This window comes from Neoarius graeffei, chromosome 1 (assembly GCF_027579695.1).
Source record: "Neoarius graeffei isolate fNeoGra1 chromosome 1, fNeoGra1.pri, whole genome shotgun sequence".
NCBI classification, from domain to species: Eukaryota; Metazoa; Chordata; class Actinopteri; order Siluriformes; family Ariidae; genus Neoarius; species Neoarius graeffei.
In genome coordinates, this window is record NC_083569.1 from 576,173 (window position 1) to 597,733 (window position 21,561).

General features: G+C 44.1%; 2 protein-coding genes across 6 annotated transcripts in view; both read left to right on the forward strand.

Annotated features, from left to right (window-relative positions):
- The window catches only part of nrd1a (nardilysin a (N-arginine dibasic convertase)), a 36,795-nt gene extending 32,322 nt beyond the window's left edge, over nucleotides 1-4,473 (forward strand). For all 5 annotated transcript variants that reach the window (XM_060927347.1, XM_060927320.1, XM_060927312.1 and 2 more), the window contains exons 27-31: nucleotides 2,026-2,078; nucleotides 2,161-2,244; nucleotides 2,357-2,564; nucleotides 2,679-2,768; nucleotides 3,319-4,473. In XM_060927347.1, the coding sequence (XP_060783330.1) occupies nucleotides 2,026-2,078; nucleotides 2,161-2,244; nucleotides 2,357-2,564; nucleotides 2,679-2,768; nucleotides 3,319-3,510 (627 nt within the window). In that variant the 3' untranslated portion in view covers nucleotides 3,511-4,473. The remainder of the gene's footprint in view (nucleotides 1-2,025; nucleotides 2,079-2,160; nucleotides 2,245-2,356; nucleotides 2,565-2,678; nucleotides 2,769-3,318) is intronic.
- Nucleotides 4,474-5,936: 1,463 nt separating this feature from the next.
- LOC132886298 (protein FAM163A-like) lies at nucleotides 5,937-6,529 on the forward strand. The gene is made up of 2 exons (XM_060920851.1): nucleotides 5,937-6,029; nucleotides 6,148-6,529. The coding sequence occupies exons 1-2, from the start codon at nucleotides 5,937-5,939 to the stop codon at nucleotides 6,457-6,459; spliced, it is 405 nt and encodes a 134-aa protein (XP_060776834.1). The 3' UTR covers nucleotides 6,460-6,529.
- Nucleotides 6,530-21,561: the final 15,032 nt, after the last annotated feature.

Genomic DNA, 21,561 nt, shown 5'->3' on the forward strand with positions numbered 1-21,561 from the left:
AGACTTAAATCCGATTGAGAACCTCTGGTGGGACCTAAAGAAGGCAGTTGCAGCGCACAAGCCTAAGAATGTGACTGAACTGGAGGCTTTTGCCCATGAAGAATGGGCTAAGATACCCGTTGGTCGCTGCAAGACACTTGTGTCAAGCTATGCTTCACGCTTGAAAGATGATATAACTGGAAAAGGATGTTGTACTAAGTACTAAGAATGAATGTCACTTGGGGGTTGAATAAAACTGATAATGATGTGAGCACAGAAAAGACATTTGTGGTCATTTTATTATAAATGTTATATTTGTCTAATTTACAAGTGCCTCTTTGATTTAATTGTAAATAAGATGACTGAAATGATCAAAATCAATGTCAAACTGGCCAAAACACTTAATTTCAGTGGGGGTTGAATAATTGTGAACACAACTGTACAAACAAGCAAGATTTCTAGCTCTCACAGACCTGTAACAACTTCTTTAAGAGGCTCCACTCGTTACCTGTATTAATGGCACCTGTTTGAACTCGTTATCAGTATAAAAGACACCTGTCCACAACCTCAAACAGTCACACTCCAAACTCCACTATGGCCAAGACCAAAGAGCTGTCAAAGGACACCAGAAACAAAATTGTAGACCTGCACCAGGCTGGGAAGACTGAATCTGCAATAGGTAAGCAGCTTGGTGTGAAGAAATCAACTGTGGGAGCAATTATTAGAAAATGGAAGACGTACAAGACCACTGATAATCTCCCTCAGTCTGGGGCTCCACGCAAGATCTCACCCCGTGGGGTCAAAATGATCACAAGAACGGTGAGCAAAAATCCCAGAACCACACGGGGGGACCTAGTGAATGACCTGCAGAGAGCTTGGACCAAAGTAACAAAGGCTACCATCAGTAACACACTACGCCGCCAGGGACTCAAATCCTGCAGTGCCAGACGTGTCCCCCTGCTTAAGCCAGTACATGTCCAGGCCCGTCTGAAGTTTGCTAGAGAGCATTTGGATGATCCAGAAGAGGATTGGGAGAATGTCATATGGTCAGATGAAACCAAAATAGAACTTTTTGGTAAAAACTCAACTTGTGTTTGGAGGAGAAAGAATGCTGAGTTGCATCCAAAGAACACCATACCTACTGCGAAGCATGGGGGTGGAAACATCATGCTTTGGGGCTGTTTTTCTGCAAAGGGACCAGGACGACTGATCCGTGTAAAGGAAAGAATGAATGGGGCCATGTATTGTGAGATTTTGAGTGAAAACCTCCTTCCATCAGCAAGGGCATTGAAGATGAAACGTGGCTGGGTCTTTCAGCATGACAATGATCCCAAACACACCGCCCAGGCAACGAAGGAGTGGCTTCGTAAGAAGCATTTCAAGGTCCTGGAGTGGCCTAGCCAGTCTCCAGATCTCAACCCCATAGAAAATCTTTGGAGGAAGTTGAAAGTCCGTGTTGCCCAGCGACAGCCCCAAAACATCACTGCTCTAGAGGAGATCTGCATGGAGGAATGGGCCAAAATACCAGCAACAGTGTGTGAAAACCTTGTGAAGACTTACAGAAAACGTTTGACCTCTGTCATTGCCAACAAAGGGTATATAACAAAGTATTGAGATGAACTTTTGTTATTGACCAAATACTTATTTTCCACCATAATTTGCAAATAAATTCTTTAAAAATCAGACAATGTGATTTTTTTTTTCTCATTCTGTCTCTCATAGTTGAAGTGTACCTATGATGAAAATTACAGGCCTCTCTCATCTTTTTAAGTGGGAGAACTTGCACAACTGGTGACTGAATAAATACTTTTTTGCCCCACTGTATTTGTCTAGCACTTTACAAAATATATATAAATTCTGTATGTAAATCTTACAAATATGAATTAATAAATGTCTCTCTAATGAGGAGGCGAGGCCTCTGAGCTGTTGCTAATGAAGAAGGCGGGGTCTCTATGAATTAGTGTTAATAAAGGAGGTGTGCCCTCTGAAGGAAGAAGGTGTGGCCTCTGTAATTCTCAGTGTTTAACCTGCGTGTGTGTTTTATAGATGCACATGGAAGAGCCGTGCTTCGACTTCCTCAGGACTAAAGAGACTCTGGGGTGAGTCACAGGTCAGATCTTTCCCTCCTCCCTCATGTTCTGTCGTTCTTTTACACGTGTGCGATGTTTGTTTGTCCTGCAGGTACCACGTCTACCCCACCTGCAGAAACACGTCCGGCATCCTCGGCTTCTCCGTCACCGTGGAGACGCAGGCCACCAAGTTCAGGTGAGTCTCCTGGGTCTACAAGGGCGGGGCTTAGTCAGCCAATCAGCTATTCATAAACATGATCATGGCATGTTTTATATTAAAATCTTTAATGTGTGTGTGTGTGATACAGTACGGAGCATGTGGAGAGGAAGATGGAGGAGTTCCTGCAGAGCTTTGGCGAGACGCTGGCGGCGCTGTCTGATGATGCGTTCAGGAGTCATGTGACAGCGCTGGTGAAGCTGAAGCAGTGTGAGGACACACACTTGGGGGAGGAGGTGGAGCGACACTGGAACGAGGTCATCACCCAACAGTACATCTACGACCGACTCCACCATGAGGTCAGCGTCTCACACATACACAATACTGTGTTACCGAAGTGTGTGTGCTATAACTGCACGTGTGCGTGTGTGTGTGTGTGTGTGTGTGTGTGTGTGTGTGTGTGTGTGTGTCAGATCGAGGCGCTGAAGCTGATCAGTAAAGCTGAGCTGATCGACTGGTTCCTGCAGTACAGATCTCAGATCAGCAGGAGACTCAGTGTGCACGTAAGTGATGTTATAACACAGTAATAAATAAATAACACCCTGACGTCAATTATTTTCCTAACCGCACGTTTCCAAGCTCTTATTCCGCACAGCAATTTAACAACAATTACAATTTTTATTAACTACAGAACAGCGCATTATACAGTACTTTATCCGTTTAACGGTCCTGTTCTCACTGATGTTATAGCAGCGATAAACGCTCGCTCCCTCACCTTGTTCCTGAGAAACTGTACAGAAGTGTAAACTCCTCTGTCCTGAAGACGTCCGAGACGATACAGAAACACCTCCTAACACACGTTTTTAAAACCTGTTCATTATTAGTGTAGCATAGTGGAGAATTATGATACAAGCTCCGCCCCCGAAGAGCTGGAAGGAGGCGATAACGCGACCCATTCGTTACCCGGGGGCGTGTTTGAGGGGGTTCTGGGGTTCATTCAGAAGTGTAAACTGTAACAGGAAATGATCCTGAACGGAACTGACGGTTCCCTCCAGGAAGGCCTGATGTGTCTGACGTGTTAATGAGATTTGATGTATCTTGATTGGTTGACAGGTGGTGGGTTTCGGGTCGCAGGAGAACGACCCCCTGGCTGAGGAGGAACCGGAGACGTCTCAGTACAGTGAAGTGTCCGGACTGGTGTTCCTCTGTCCGTCACGCACACTGCCCTCTGACATCATCATCACCGACATCAGAGCTTTCACACACACACTCGCGCTGTATCCATATCATAAAGTGCTCCAGTAAACACGCGCGACTTGAGGACGCTGGTGCTGATGAGGAAAAGTGCAACAAAGAGTTTCACTTTAATCTCTCTTGGGTGCCAATATATTTGCTTGGTGTTTCTGAGTGATGTGCTGAACGCGCTCCTGTATGCAGTTTATTCCCGTCATTAAAGAGAGTTTATTACATGATTAGAAAAGAATAACTAATCACCAGTTGGCACCTTGAGCTGGGATTGGTTCTGATTGTCCATGACACTTTTCTCTGAACCACATTTTTTATAAAGTCTGTAACGGTTGTTTGCGTCCTGTCACTGAACCGCTCGAGACGTCTGAGCTCCAGAGGAGACACGGCGCTGATGCCTGACTGAGTGAAGCCTCCGGATTCCAGCAGTGGAGTGACTCGGGAGATGGAGAGATGATTAAATTTAGTCGGGGTCAGTGGATGAAGCTCTTCCTGCTTTGCTATTAAACTTTGACTGAAATGTTTCATAACACAGGTTACTGTTCTCTCTGACGTGCCACGCCCGGGTCAAGCACCTGCTCAGATAAATGAGACGCTTGAGGTTGGTGATGTCGGGGAGCTTCCTGTTAATCTGGTGCTCTTTAACCCGCAGAAACTCCATTTTCTTTCTAATCTTTTGGTCTTGGACAGGCCCCGCCCCCAGTCAGCTCTCTCCTATCCCACGACAGGGTGAAGGCGAAGACGTGCTTCTACCTGAGACACGTGAAGGCAACAGAATCTTTTCAAACTGCTGCTCCCGCTGCGTCACAGAGCGGCGTAACACGTTCGGAGGAAACCGCTATCCGCCGTCTTCCACATACATGAACTCACAGGCAGCCACATTTGGGGCTGCATCACCATCATACATTAAAAGCATTGGCTCATTAAGCTCATTTCAGGTTTTCACGGCACTGTCTCAGAGAATTAAGCTGATTATGTAGCGTCACTAAACTTCAACAGATAAATAAAAGAAAATAAAAACCCTTTGATTTGTGCAATTCCTCTTGTGATTCACTTCAGAAAGATTCCTTAAAAAGGATTCATCCACACCTCTGCTCCACTCTCTCTCTCTCTCTCTCTCTCTCTCTGTGTGTGTGTGTGTGTGTGTGTGTGTGCGCGCGCACTTGCTGCTGGTTCCTCTGAAACATTTTTCATCACAATGGAGAAAGAGCAACATCTGGATTTAACACAGTGATGATGATGGTGTGATGGAGTTGTCTTGGGGAGAGAAAAGCTGTTAGACAGGAGGGAATTTGGATTTACTGACACTAAAAATCAGGTAACATCAAAGAAAATGTTAATGTATGCAAATTAGTTCATATAAATACAAATTCATTTATTTAGTTTCAGAATTTGACGATATTTGCATTTAGTTAATTAATATATATTGCGGAAATGTGGGTTTGGCTTGGATCAGGTGTGTGTGTGTGTGTGTGTGTGTGTGTGTTAAACACCTTTGCTGCAGTATGAATGCTGTGTGTTGTATGGAGCGTGTTTTCTCAAAATGAGTTTTGAGTTTTTATTTAAAGTTACACCAGAAGTGAAAATATGAAGTCTGCAGGACAAAAAAAAAAACATCTGGAAGCAAATCAGTGTAAATTAGTGTTAAAAAAGCATATGTGTGTGTGTGCTTGGTTACCTCACTAGTTACCTGCCGCTCCGTGATGGAAAAGTAGTGTATAGGGAATAGTGTGTGAATAATTGAGTGTCTGTGGGAGTGATGTTCCAAATATTCATCTCACAGCTTCAACATTCATTCACAATTCATTACACAAGTCTTTCTGCTTCTCTCTCTCACACACACACGTCACAGAGAACTGCTCACCTCATGTCACACACACTTCAAAAAATATTGCACTCAAAAATATTACTCATTTCATTAAACTGTTTTATTAAAAAAGCAGAAAATCTGTGTAAAATGTTTTAATGAATATTAATGTGTTAACCTAATTAATATTAATATGGGTGATCCACCCCAAATACTAATAATAATGTTGATCATCCACCCCCCAAATATTAATTTTGTTGATCCGTCCCAAATATTAATAATAATGTTGATGATACGCCCCCCAGATATTGATATTAATATTGGCGATCTGCCCCAAATATTAAAAATAACATTGATGATCCGCCCCAAATATTAATATTAATGTTGGCGATCCACTCTGAACATGTGGAATGTGTTTCATGTTCCAGGAATCAGTAAACTGAAAAACTCATCTGTGTTTTGAATATCACAATAAAAATGTTTTGGGTTCAGATCTCTCAGCAGGGTTCTACAGGGTTCCAGTAATAATCACAGGAATGTGGAAAGAGTGTCACGCAAGGGGCTGAACATGACAGAGGGATCAGTAAAGTGTGGACTGAGACGTGTGAACGTGTGTGTGTGTGTGTGTGTGTGTGTGTGTGTGTGTGTGTGTGTGTGTTTAGGTGTTGATGGAGGTCAGATGAGCGCTGGAACTGTGGTGATATCAGGAGGAATTTTAGCTGCTGTGATTCTGCTGTGTATCATCACTGTGCTGTGTTACTGCAGACTGCAGGTACGCACACACACACACACACACACACGTTACCCTACAGCACTAATCTAGAATAATCACACCAAAGATTATTAAAATTGTGTTTGCTGTTTATTTGTAATGTACTTTGTGTGTGTAGCATTACTGCTGTAAGTGTGATGTCCCAGAGTCAGTTGCTGCTCCAGTGTTGGACTCTCGTCCTCATATCCGCTGTGACGTCTGCAGTGTGGATGGAGTCACGAGGACCCTGCTGCCCTTGACCTTTGACCCCAGTGTGACCCACAGCTGCTGTCCCACCTGCTCGCTGGACTATCACCATGACGACATGTGTAACAGGAACATGTGGCTCACTGTCAGTCACAGAGGACCATGTGAGGGCGTCACTGCACTCGGCACGGCGGCCATGATGAACTTCTACACCAACACACATGCCATCAGCACTGATGTCTGACCTCTGACCTCTGACGCTCACAGATGACAGCAGTTCTGTTTCCTTCTGTTATTACATAAAGTTATCAGTTTTATTGGACTTGAAAGATTTCACTTTTACTCAAGAGTAGACTCCGTAAGTAGGGAGTGCTTTAGGAGTTAAGCGTTTATCAGTTTAAGTTTCTTTTGATCAGCCAATTGTAAACTTGATCATGTAACATCCTTACACTAATTTATGGCAGCAAACATGACAGGCCACTTATCATCAGAGGTAAGGTCGGTGCTAGCTAACTAGCCTGTGTAGTAGCACATTTACTGTGTGTGTGTGTGTGTGTGTGTGTGTGTGTGTGTGTGTGTGTGTGTGTGTGTGTTACATGTGCAGTAATGATTTACACAATAAATCATGTGTAATATATTCAGCACATCTCACTGACTCTCACAGTTACTAGTACTAAACTGCATCCATAAACAATGACATAAGGTATTTCCTGTGTGACTCAGGAATATGAATAAAAATTGTGAATAAAAATTCACATTTGAACTTTATTCTGTTTCCAGAGTCTGCATTTAGGTTCACCGTTGTACAAGGCATAACCATCAGTCAAGCACAATACCAGATTCCCCCAAATTAAGAAGAGTGACACAAAGTTTGTACGTCTCGAACAGGACTGCTGTGCGGCCTCTTGGTTCTTGTGAGTTGTGGTTCGATGTTAAGACAGGTCTGAGACGAGGGTTAATCGTATCACCTCTTCTGTTCATCGTATTAATGGATCAAGTTATTGAAACTGTCAATGACAGGGAAGGACAAAGGGATCATGAAATGAAAGACAAATTTGCTTACGCTGATGACGTATCGAGTCTGACCCACTGACCTTGGCCAACTCTGTCCTAGTGTGGAACATGGTGTGAAAAGAACATGGATTCAAATTAAACCTAGGAAAGACAGAGATGATGGCAGTATCAAGGCACCCTGAGGAGAAGAAAGTGGAAGTCGACGGAGTCATCCTGAAGCAAGTCAGTCAATTTAAATACTTGGGGAATAGTTTTGACAGTAAGGCTACACATGAGAATGTTGTTTTGGTGCAAATCAAGGAATAGAGTAAAAATGTGAACCTGCTCTTTTCCATTCTAAAAGTCAAACACATACCTCGAAAAGTGAAAATATGCATATATATGACCAATACTATGGATAAGAGTCTGTGCTGCAAAGCATGGACCTTACATCAAAGACCAAGAGTAGGGTGCAGAAATGAGAGTTCTCAGAATGATCAAGGGTGTAACCAAAATCAGGAATGAAAAAATTAGACAAGAACTGAGTGTGGAGAGTGTCCTCACTTTTTGTGAAGTGTGCCCAACTTAGATGGTTTGGTCATAGGATGAGAATGGAGGACCAATGAATACCAAAGAAATGGTTCATCTGGAAACCTACAACTAAAAGACCCATAGGACGGCCAAATAAGCCAAGTCAAGTTTATCTGTTTATAGCGCTTTTAATAAACATTGTTGCAAAGCAGCTTTACAGAATTTGAACGACTTAAAACATGAGCTAATTTTGTCCCTAATCTATCCCCAATGATGAAGCCTGTGGCGACGGTGGCAAGGAAAAACTCCCTCAGACGCCATGAGGAAGAAACCTCGAGAGGAACCAGACTCAAAAGGGAACCCATCCTCATTTGGGCAACAACAGACAGCATGACTATAACATTAACAGTTTTAACATGAAGTCAGTTTCGTTGATGTTATAAACTCTTCGCTGATAGAAACTTGAGTGCAAAACTGTTCATGACAACTGCAGTCCTAAAGTTAGCAAGTCAACTGTAGTCCTCAGCCATAAAAGCATTACTGTAAGAGTCCAGAGCGTCCTCCAGGTGTGACTTTCAACTGTCCTCATGGGACCGTCCTCCACAGGAGCGATGCGATGAGACTCCAACCAGACACAGGGCACCAGGATGGATCAGGCAGGTCTGAGGAGCAGAAGAGGTCAGCATCTCGATCCCAGGACCAACATACAGTATAACTCAGAGGGACAGTTTTGTTTTGTTTTGTTTTTTTTTTTTGGGGGGGGGGGGGGGAGAGAACACAGGTTGTTAGGTATGCCCAATGTCACCTGAATAAATAGGAACAGTATACATATTGCACTGAGTACAAGCAAGAAAGCAATGGATCCAAAACATTACTGAGTTTCTCACAACAACTCTTTGATATCTTTGGACTCTGTAATGGAAGCCGAATTATTTAAAGATCGGGATAAATGGAAAAAGCTTACAGTATTTGCTAACAGGTGTGAGGCCTATCAGGAGTTGGGTGAGAGGTGAGACAAGGCATAACAGAAAGAACTGGCCAGATATGGACCCTGCAGACACAATTTCCCTCCACCAGACACTCTAATCAAGGGGCAACAATCAGCCGCAACAAACAATGTCTGCAACAGCTCATGGAGAATCTCCACAACATGACCATGCTAGTTGCCCAGCTGGACACCCAGGTGGTCTGAACCCCGTGGGCTCTCCATGCCAGAAAATCAACCACAGGCACCATGACTGGGTTCTCCTTCCTCTGATCCACCATTCCTGCCCAGAGAGCCTCCCCTTCTGGTGCCTGCTAGGATGGTGCCAGGTCCTGCAGTGCTCCCTCACATTCATGCAGCAACTTCAGACCTTCAGCTCAGATAAGTCAAAGATCACTTTCATAATGGGGCTACACAGGGATAAGGCCTTAGATTGGGCCACAGCAGTGTGGGAGTGGCAACCTGACTGGTTTCTCCTTTCAGAGGTTCACCTCTGAGATGCAAAAGGTCTTCAACCACCCCATCTGAGGCAAGGTAGCCACCAGATGATTGCTCTTGCACCATCAGGATTGACCCTCAGTGGGGCTGCTTACATCCCTTACCCGTCCCAAGCCTGCCTTGGTCACACATCACTCAATTTTGTTACCGGTCTACCATCCTCACAGAACAACATTGTGATCCTGACCATGGTGAATTGCTTCTCCAAGCTAGCTCACTTTGTTGCCCTACCCAAGCTCCCCTCAGCCAGAGAGACTGCAGAATTACCCGTCCAACATGTGTTTTGAATCCATGGTATACCCACTGATATTGTCTCCAACAGACACCCTCAATTTATCTCATGGGTGTGAAAGACCTTTTGCCAAGTCCTAGGGCTTCTGTCAGCCTGTCGTCAGGGTTCCAACTTCAAACTAATGGTCAGATGGAACAGACCAATCAAGAGCCTTATGCTGCGGCTCTGCCAGGAATCCTACCATCTGAAGCTCCTGCCTGCCCTGGATTGAGTATGCCCACAATTCCTTGTCATCCTCTGCTACCAGCTTGTCCCCTTTTGAGGCCTCCCTGGGGTACCAACCTCCACTCTTTCCCATTCATAAAGAGGAGATTGTGGTCCCCTCGGTTCAGGTCCTATGTCGCTGTTGCAAGATGTAGAAAGAAGCTTGGGCAGTCTTCCTTCACTCCATTGACCACCATCAACCTGGCAGATCACCATCAGACTCCAGCCCCCAGCTACAAGCTAGGGCAAAAAGTGTGGCTCTCAGCCGAGGATATTCCACTCAAGACCAAGGTCATGAAGCCTTGAAGGCCATGAAGGTGTCCCCCCCCCTTAAAGTTAAGAGCATCATTAACCCTGTCTCCATCCACCTCAAGTTGCTTAAATCTTTATGCATTCATTCCATATTTCATGTATCCCAGCTAAAGCCTGTCATCACCAGTCAAAAGTCAAAGTCCCTCGTCTTCCCAGGCAGTCTCAAGTCAAGTTTATTTGCATAGCGCTTTTAACAATAAACACTGTTGCAAAGCAGCTTTACAGAATTTAAACATGAGCTAATTTTATCCCTAATCTATCCCCAATGATGAAGCCTGTGGCGACAGTGGCAAGGAAAAACTCCCTCGGATGACATGAGGAAGAAACCTCGAGAGGAACCAGATTCAAAAGGGAACCCATCTTCATTTGGGCAACAGCAGACAACATGACTATAACATTAACAGTTTTAACATGAAGTCAGTTTCATTGATGTTATAAACTCTTCATTGATGGAAACTTGAGTGCAAAACTGTTCATGACAACTGCAGTCCTAAAGTTAGCAAGTCAACTGTAGTCCTCAGCCATAAAAGCATTACTGTAAGAGTCCAGAGCATCTTCCAAGTGTGACTTTCAACTGTCCACATGGAGCCGTCCTCCACAGGAGTGATGTGATGAGACTCCAACCAGACACAGGGCACCAGGGTGGATCAGGCAGGTCCGAGGAGCAGAAGAGGTTCAGCATCTCAATCTCAGGATTGGCATGTAACTCAGAGGGACGGGGGGGGGGGGGGGGGGGGAGAAAACACAGGTTGTTAGGTATGCCCAATGCCACCTGAATAAGTAGGTACAGTTTTTGCACTGAGTACAAGCAGGGACTTCGGCAACTAACTATGACAGCATAACTAAAAGGGGAGAGCCAGAAGGTAACACAGGCATGAGGGGCCCCGGGACATAAAGCAGCAGCCACTACACCGTCAACAAACTCGAGTGAGCAAGCGAGTGGGGACTGACAGCATCCATACATCCCAGTTTACCAAAACACTCTGTCTGAGGATCCTCCAGATCTACTCCTTTACCTCATAAACACCATTAACACAAGGCTTGATTAAACAGATATGTTTTCAGCCGAGACTTAAACGCTGAGACTGTGTCTGATTCCCGAACACTACTTGGAAGGCTGTTCCATAACTGTGGGGCTTTGTAAGAAAAGGCTCCGCCCCTTGATGTAGCCTTCACCATACAAGGTACCAGCAGATAGCCTGCACCTTTTGATCTAAGTAGGCGTGGTGGGTCATAGAGGAGCAGAAGTTCACTCAGGTACTGTGGTGCGAGACCATTCAGTGCTTTAAAGGTTAATAGTAGTGTTTTATGATCAATACAAAATTTGATTGGGAGCCAATGCAGTGTGGATAAGACAGGGGTGATGGGGTCATATTTTCTAGTTCTAGTAAGGACTCTTGCTGCTGCATTTTGAACTAACTGGAGCTTGTTTATGCACTTATTGGAACATCCAGACAGTAAGGCATTACAATAATCCAACCTGGAGGGAACGACAGCATGAACTAGTTTTTCGCCGTCATGTAGTGACATTAAATTTCTTATCTTAGCAATATTTGTGAGATGAAAGAAAGCTATCTGGGTAATGCTATCCGGGTATGTCTCCTGTCCTAGTACTACCCAGTTCTTGAGGTGCATGGGTGCAGCGCTGATCTCAATTTCTATCGTTCTCAGCCTCTCGTTTATTATACAGCTAGAGTTACATTGGGGGGGGCAGGTCCTCTGGTAGCTGCAAGAGTTTGACTCCTGACTCGCATCTGTATTGCAGTGTGCCTTGCCAAATGGCAGTAGGTACCATTTTTATGATGGTTTTTGGTATGACCCAACCGCAAGTAGAACTCGCGAAACGTTTACTGTAGTTGCAATTATTGCTGCACAAGGGGGTCACACCAGATACTGAAAGCAAAGGTTCACATACTTTTGCCACTCACAGATACGTAATATTGGATCATTTTCCTCAATAGAGAAAGAATTCCTGATCTCATCCAGAGGCTGTTGCTAATGTTTTATCTACATTTCTCTCTTTCAAAATTCTGAAAGGGTGTCTAACCCTCAATATGTGTGCCAAATATTGGATCTGTATCTCTTCTAGTTTTCCAGCTACAAGGAATTTAAAATTCACAAAATTTTCTGACAATATTCCTGACACAAAAAATTTCTGACAATCCAGAGCCAAGGCCAGGGAGCAGACAAACAGACTAAACCGACTGTCTGCTAGCTGCACAGAGTCGTCACTCAGGGTACACTACGGACTGTGTCTGTTCCCCGAGCTCAACAAAAAGGTAGACATTTTCAGAGAGTTTGCTCCAGTAACCTAATCAATATAAAATTAGATCATACTGACTGTACAGCCGCTGCCAGCACCTTTGATCTAAAGGTGGGGCTATTAAATATTAGCTCTCTTACATCTAAAGCACTAATGGTTAATGAACTCATTACTGATCAGGAGTTTAATGTACTTTGTTTAACTGAAACATGGATGAAGCCAAATGAATATATAGCATTAAATGAAGCGAGTCCTCCTGGATACAATTATATACACCAGCCTCGTCTAACTGGCAGAGGAGGAGGCGTCGCGGTTATTTATAAAGATGATCTAGGTGTAACACACAAACCTGGTTATAAATTTAATACACTGAAGTTCTTCTTACTCATATAATGTATGTAGCCTCGAAAAATAAGTCTACCCAGTTAATTCCATTGCTTATTATTTACAGGCCCCCGGGGCCATATTCTGAGTTTCTTTCTGAATTTCCAGATTTTATCTCAGATCTGGTTATTTCCTTAGACAAAGCTTTAGTTGTCGGAGATTTTAATATTCACTCCGATAACCCAGAAGACCCTTCGAAAACAGCGTTTGTGTCCATTTTAGATTCAGTAGGGATTAATCAGAATGTCATAGGACCGACCCATAATGGTGGCCACACCCTCGATCTAATACTAACATTCAGGTTAAATGTAGACAGTATAGTCACACTTCCACAGTCTGAAGTTATCTCAGATCATTATCTCATCTCATTCCAACTATGTCTGAGTAATAATATATGCACCTCACCACGCTACTGTATTAAACGTACATTCACGTCAACTACTGCACAGAGCTTTATAAATGATCTCCCAGAGTTATCAACTTTGATTGGGTCACGGTCAGCCCCTGCAGAACTCGATCAGGCAACTGAATGCTTAGAGTCAACGTTCCGCCATACTTTAGATAACGTAGCTCCTCTTAAAAGGAAAATGGTCAGAGACAAAAAATTAGCACCCTGGTATAATGATGACACTCGCACATTAAAACAGACCACTCGAAAATTGGAATGTAAATGGCGTCAAACAAAATTGGTAGCGTTCAAATTAGCGTGGAAGGAGAGCTTCCTGAAGTATAGAAAAGCTCTTAGTGCTGCGAGATCAACATATCTCTCCTCCCTAATAGAAGATAACAAAAATAATCCTAGATTCCTATTTAATACTGTAGCAAAATTAACCAGGAATAAGTCCACTATAGACACATGCACACCTGCAGTATGTAGTAGCAACGACTTCATGAATTTTTTTAATGACAAATTGGAGAATATCCGACAAAAAATTCAAACTACTAATTTAAGGTCAGACAATGTAAGTGACCCTGTAGTTAACAATATAACTGTATCAGATCATCAATTAGAATGTTTTAGGGCGTATTCACACCTACGTTGTTTGGTCCGGACCAAACGAACCAAATTTCCATTGGTCTGGACCTTTTGGGTTGGTCTGAATACAAACCACCGAACTCTGGTCCGGACCAAACAAGCGGACCGAGACCGAGCTGCAAGGTCGGACTCGGTCTGGACCAAAGGAACCCTGGTGCGGACCTTTTGGAGGTGTGAAAGCAGACCGGACCTAATCCGACAGTTTTGCTTTTTTGTACCTCGGGAGCTTCCGTCGTTTGTCGAGCATAATGGGAAACAGAGTCTTGACACTCCACCGCAAAGTGCAAACACTGTTTCGGTTGTCAAGGGAACCTTACAACAGTCGTTCAGTCATTCAGACCAGTGGTAGGCTAGACTACAAAGTACAAAAAATGAGTAGGGGGCAAACGTGGGCTGAGGAAGAAACGCGTACCCTTGTGGATATATGGGCAGATGTCCACATATCTGAGCTTTTGGAGAGAACACACAAAAATGCCGACGTGTTTGCTGTATTCAGTGAGAAAATGAAGGAGAAGGGGTTCATGCGCTCCCCAGAACAGCGCTTTGTGCGTGTGTCATCTCTGACCAATAGCTGAACGACCTCAGGGCGCTTGGCTTTGTTGACAGATTTTGGTCCGCTTACTAAAATGTACAGTGTGAAAGTGAACCGCACCAAAATGTAAAAATAAAAAAAAAATTTGGTTCGGACCAAAGCAAGTGATCGAACTATCCTGGTCTGAATACACCCTTACTCTCCTTAGAGAAACTGAATTACTTTCATTAATCTCAGCATCAAAAGCCTCAACTTGCATACTAGATCCCTTCCCTACACGTCTATTCAAACAGATAATACCTGAAGTAATTGAACCGCTTCGAAAAATAATAAATTCTTCTCTTACGATTGGCTATGAACCCAAATCCTTTAAACTAGCAGTTATCGAACCCCTGATTAAAAAAACCTGACCTTGATCCCTGTCAGCTGTCCAATTATCTGCCAATATCAAACCTCCCCTTTATCTCCAAGGTCCTTGAAAAAGCTGTGGCACAGCAGTTATGCTCATATTTACATAGGAATAACATCCATGAAATGTATCAGTCAGGATTTAGACCTCATCATAGCACAGAGACAGCTCTGGTTAAAGTAGTAAACGACCTACTGTTGGCGTCTGATCAGGGCTGTGTCTCGCTGCTTGTGTTGCTTGACCTTAGTGCAGCATTTGATACCATTGATCATTCCATTCTTCTGGATAGACTAGAAAACGTTGTGGGAGTTAAGGGAATGGCCCTCTCCTGGCTCAGCTCTTATTTAATTGATCGCTATCAGTATGTTGACATAAATGGTGATATTTCTAGACGTACTGAGGTAAAGTTTGGTGTTCCACAAGGTTTTGTCTTGGGTCCACTGCTTTTTTCTTTATATATGTTCCCTCTGGGTGATATTATTCGTAAACATTGTATTAGTTTCCACTGTTATGCTGATGACACACAGTTGTATGTTTCTGCAAAACCTGATCAGAGACACCAGCTTAATAGAATTGAGGAATGTGTGAAGGACATTAGACACTGGATGCTTATTAACTTCCTTCTGCTTAACTCTGACAAGACTGAAGTATTTGTACTCGGACCACATACAGCTAGAAGTAAGTTTTCTGATTCCACAGTAACTCTGGATGGCCTTTCTGTTTCTTCACGTGCAGCAGTAAAAGACCTCGGAGTGATTATTGACCCCAGTCTTTCATTCGAAACTCACATTGATAACATTACCTGGAGAGCTTTCTTTCATCTCAGAAATATTGCTAAGATAAGAAATTTAATGTCACTACATGACGCAGAAAAACTAGTTCATGCTTTCGTTCCCTCCAGGTTGGATTATTGTAATGCCTTACTGTCTGGATGTTCCAATAAGTGCATAAACAAGCTCCAGTTAGTTCAAAATGCAGCAGCAAGAGTCCTTACTAGAACTAGAAAATATGACCCCATCACCCCTGTCTTATCCACACTGCATTGGCTCCCAATCAAATTTAGTATTGATTATAAAATAATACTATTAAAGTTTTAAAGCACTGAATGGTCTCGCACCACAGTACCTGAATGAACTTCTGCTCCTCTATGACCCGCCACGCCTACTTAGATCAAAAGGTGCAGGCTATCTGCTGGTACCTCGTATAGTGAAGGCTACATCAGGGGGCGGAGCCTTTTCTTACAAAGCTCCACAGTTATGGAACAGCCTTCCAAGTAGTGTTCGAGAATCAGACACAGTCTCAGCGTTTAAATCTCGGCTGAAAACACATCTGTTTAGTCAAGCCTTTTGTTAATGGTGTTTATGAGGTAAAGGTGTAGATCTGGAGGATCCTCAGACAGAGTGTTTTGGTAAACTGGGATGTATGGATGCTGTCAGTCCCCACTCGCTTGCTCACTCAAGTTTGTTGACGGTGTAGTGGCTGCTGCTTTATGTCCCGGGGCCCCTCATGCCTGTGTTACCTTCTGGCTCTCCCCTTTTAGTTATGCTGTCATAGTTAGTTTTGCCGGAGTCCCTGCTTGTACTCAATTCAATATGTATACTGTTCCTACTTATTCAGGTGACATTGGGCATACCTAACAACCTGTGTTTTCTCTCCCTCTCTCTCCCCCCCTCCCCCCAAATCTGTCCCTCTGAGTTACATGGAGTCAACAGGAAATCTTTTGATGGAGAGGGTGGAGACCTTGACTGGCTTTCGTAGCCTGCAGGGAATCGGCCGTCAGACATTCTGTCGCATGTCCCAGACCCGGTGAAATGCAACTGAATTATCTTGGCCAGCCCTAAGGGTCCCATCTGCATCCCATCATTGCTGAGGAGTGTGCTCCCATCACCCAATCAAGCATCCAGCCAGAACAGGTCATGATATATTTTTTACCATATTAACATGCCATTGTTGTGTGTTATGCCTGATGTAAAGACTCTCGTCTCTGCGAGCCTACCACACAGACTTAATACTTGTGTCATTTTTAGGGCGTACCTAACAACCTGTGTTTTCTCTCCCTCTCCCCCCCCAAAGCTGTCCCTCTGAGTTACATGTCGGTCTTGGGATCGAGGTGCTGAACCTCTTCTGCCCCTCGGACCTGCCTGATCCATCCTGGTGCCCTGTGTCTGGTTGGAGTCTCATCACATCACTCCTGTGGAGGACGTTTGAAAGTTACACCTGGAGGACGCTCTGGACTCTTACAGTAATGCTTTTATTTATTTTTTAAAGATATTTTTTTGGGCTTTTTGCACCTTTATTGGATAGGACAGTGTAGAGACAGGAAATGAGCGGGAGAGAGAGAGAGACGGGAAGGGATCGGGAAATGACCTCGGGCCGGAATCGAACCCGGGTCGCCCGCATTCATGGTATGGCGCCTTAACCACCTGAGCCACGACGCCCCCACAGTAATGCTTTTATGGCTGAGGACTACAGTTGACTTGCTAACTTTAGGACTGCAGTCATCATGAACAGTTTTGCACTCAAGTTTCCATCAATGAAGAGTTTATAACATCAACGAAACTGACTTCATGTTAAAACTGTTAATGTTATAGTCATGCTGTCTGTTGTTGCCCAAATGAGGATGGGTTCCCTTTTGAGTCTGGTTCCTCTCGAGGTTTCTTCCTCATGTCATCTGAGGGAGTTTTTCCTTGCCACCGTCGCCACAGGCTTCATCATTGGGGATAGATTAGGGATAAATTAGCTCATGTTTTAAGTCGTTCAAATTCTGTAAAGCTGCTTTGCGACAATGTTTATTGTTAAAAGCGCTATACAAATAAACTTGATTTGACAATATTCAAATTTAGTGGCGAACTTGTGATTTTCTTGTTTTTGTGGCCTTGTATCTCAGTGAATACTATAGACAGAGCAGAGAAACTAAAGAAACCCACTCATTAGCACCCAGAGACCTCCCAAAAATTTAATCAACCCTCTAGCTTACACTCGCAGCTTGTATGAAGCATTCAAAAATTAAAAAAAAAATCATAATTTTACATATTGTACCAAATTTTCGCCTAGGATTTTGGCAACTTCAGAGTGCTCTAAAATAGTCATTTGTGCAACTAGAGCTTCGAAAATGCAGTTATTTATTGTTTGGGTACCAAAGATCATGTGGATATTCTTCACAGTTACATGTACAAATTCATTGGGCAAATACCTACCTTGTACCTTGATCAGGTCACTACCCGTCCGGGTCTGCCTGCTCACGAGCTGACGCACGATTCTTAGCAGTGCGCAGGATGTGGCACCAGTTGGAGCGATCTTGAGTTCTAAGGGAAGCTAGAGTGCTATCAAGACCAAGAGCTACAAGATCGTCCTGATAAACTTTAAGGAGGGAATTTCTCGGGCGGCCAACACTTCAAGAACCATAGTTCGGGATCCAGTCGAGCAAGAATTTAGGAAACCGGTGGCGGGGCATCCGGACCAGGTGTCCAAAGTACATGAGGCGAATATGCTGCATGATGATGCCGAGGCTGCAGCAACCAGCTCTTGTCCTGATCTCTCGATTAGTGATGCGATCTTCCCAACGAACCCGTAGGAGTCTCCGCAGACATGAGTGATGGAAAGAGTCAAGACGTTGCACTTGTTGTTGCTTCAGGGCCCAAGATGCGCAGCCATAGAGGAGGGGGGTAACAACCCCGCACTCATAGATCTTAATCTTAGTACCAAGGGACACACCATGGTTAATCCAAACGCGATTAAGCATGTTGAATGCGTTTGATGCGATGCCAATTCTGATATCGATTTCCCTGTCTATAGAGCCATTGCTGGAGATCGTCGAGCCAAGATACCGAAAGTGGTTAACTTGCTCAAGACTCACCCCGTCAACATCAATGTCAAGCATCTCAGAGAAGTGGAATGGGCACTGAATGTGATATTTCCCGATGAGCATAGTTTTTGTCTTGCTGGAGTTGATTTTCAGACCGGCACTCTTGGCAGTATCAGAGATCAGCGAGGTTGTTTCTTGCAGGCCTGATGGAGAGCTATCCAGGATGGCAATATCATCTGCATAGTCCAGGTCAGATATATAGACAGCTGGATATCTGGAGCTCAGTCGTTTTCTAAGCAGAAAACCACCTGAGATGGATTTTGAGTGGATAACCTGCTCCATTACCCAATTAAGGACGATGTTAAAGATTGGGGGTGCCTGGATGTCGCCTTGACCGGTACCGCAGTTCACCTCGAACCACTTAGTCAACTCATCACCAATATGCACAGCGCTGAGAGTGTTACTATAGAATGCCTTAAAGATGTTCACGTACTTGGTAGGCAAGCCATAGTGCTCAAGGGCAGCCCACATATATTCCCTGTTCACGGAATCAAAAGCTGCTTTAAAGTCGATGAAGTTGATGTAAAGGGGAAGATTAAATTCCAATGCGCCATCTATGATGACTCTAAGTGAAAACAGCTGATCCATACATGAGCGATTTTTTCTGAAACCGCACTGGTTTTCTCGGAGAAGGGTCTCGATTCCGACAGAAAGCCTTGAGATAATGATGACCTGAAACAGCTTCGAGGTGACACAACGTAACGTTATGCCCCTGTTGTTTTCGCAATAGGAGACGTCACCCTTCTTAGCCACTTTCATGATAATCCCTTTCAACCAGTCAGAGGGCACTTGCTCCAAGTCCCAGACTTTTTCAAACACAGGAAAAAGCCATTCAATAGAGGCTTCGCCACCGAACTTAAGCTCCTCATTGCTAATCAGATCGATACCGCCGGCTTTATTGGTTTTAAGCCGAGAGAGGGCTTTGCGAATTTCTTCGCGAGTTGGTGGGTGCATAGGAAGATCGAGAAAGAGATCGTAATCTGACGGGTCCACAGATGAAATTTCAGGGACAGGTGCACCAGATGAGGGGTTAAGAAGTTCTTCGAAATATTCTTTCTATCTGGTTAGTTTCTTCTCGTGATCGATGATTTGGTCACCATGCTTATCACGTACAGCAGAGGAGTCTTTCTGTTTCCTACCGGCTAGGATTTTAATGTTATGCCAAACTTCACGGTGATTGCCATGATCTGCAGCATGTTGTAGCCTGGAGGCAATCGCGGCTGCTCGGTTCTCGTCATCCTTCTTGACGCTTTTCTTCACCTGCTTGTTAAACTGGCTATAAAGAGATTGATTACGCTCAGATGGTTTCTGTTTCTTAAGAGTGTTACGTTTCTCAATGAGGTTGATAGTTTCTGCTGACAGGTGGCTGTCACGGTGTCTTTTTGGCCTTCTGCCAAGTATCTTTCTAGAGGCGGAATGGAAGGCATCTTTTACACCTTGCCAATCATTCTCTAATGAGGTGGATGAAGTAACCTCCATGGGCTGATTGCGTAGAGCATCTTGAAATTCACTGACTTTCTCGCCATTCCTAAGAAGTTCGAGATTTGGTAACGGGGATCTCTTCTTTTTTCTTTGTGCTGAGAGTTTTAGAAGCAGGGTAGACTTAACAAGGTAGTGTGTGGAGTTTATGTCAGCACCACGGTAGCTCCTTACATTGAGAAGAGAGCGGCGCCATCGTTTGTTTATGCAAATGTGGTCTATTTGGGTGGAAGTATCTCCTTTGGGGGAAAGCCAGGAGGCTTTATGGATATCTTTATGCTCAAATAGTGTACCACCTATCACATACTCCTGAAGAGCGCAGAAGTCAAGAAGCCGAGTGCCATTATTGTTTGATAAGGTGTGGAATGAGTGTTTACCAATCACATGCGGCCAGACGTCAGTGTCATTGCCAATTCGAGCATTAAAGTCTCCCAGGAGAATGCGGATATCATTAAGGGGAATAGACCTGTGGATCTTCTCAAGGGCTCGATAGAACTTGTCCTTTTCTTCCTCCTCAGCTACTTCTGTTGGTGCGTACGCAACTATGATTGTAATATTTACTTGGCGACTGAAAAATCTTGCACACATTATCCTGTCGGAGAAAGGCGTGTAATTGATTAAGGAGGACCGTAGATGTTTGGAAATCAGAAGTCCAACGCTGTGTTCTTTCCTGCAAGATGTTCCAGAGTAGACAAGTAGTGCACCATTTTCTAGAATAGTTTCCCCAGAGCCGGGCATATGCGTTTCAGTTACGCCAAGGATGTCAATTCGATATTCTTCAAAGGCCCGTTCAAGCTGATAGTACTTGCTCGTATTGCTTAGTAGAGATGTCATGTTCCAAGTGCTGATCGTAAGGGGCTTCTTGCAGAGACGGATACCTGGATGTTTGATATTGTCCAATATGTCGGACTGGGACACGAAGGATGATGGTCTATTCTTCTGCCGCGATCCCTTAAAGCAATGCGATGTTTGGGATATCTTGCTACCGGCTTCCTTGCGGCTTTGGCCAACAGCAGTCATACATGGAAGACAAGAGGCTTCCACTCCCGCAGCCACATTGCCTGAACGTCGTATGTCATTGTGAGTTTCTGTAGCTATAAGCTTTTACATGGCAGGGAAGCTGCCCCTGCGCAAAACCCCCAACCTGGAGGACCAGAGTTCCAAAGGTTGTCCGCCGCTATCCGGTGGTATGACCAATACCGTGACAAGCATGAGCAACTGGTTTTAAGGCGCCAGTGACCCGCCTACACCCCTTCTCCTGTCAGTGGAAACAGTTCCGCCAAACGTGAAGGCCAGGAGTTGGACTTGGGTTGTTAGAGGCTATGTATTGCGCACGCCATTTGGGGTATTTTTTAGGCTGAGAGAGCTCATCCTCTAAGCCGCCCCGGCTGTGACAACCTTCGGAACCTTCGGGCAAATATTTGATCTTAAAAATGCCAATTTAAACTAAATTTTCACTCATGAGTGCTATTTTGATGCATTTATATGAAAAGTATGAGGCCTGACACCTCCAGTAATAATTTTATTCAATTCAGCATAAAATTCTGTGTTAGTACAAGTCAT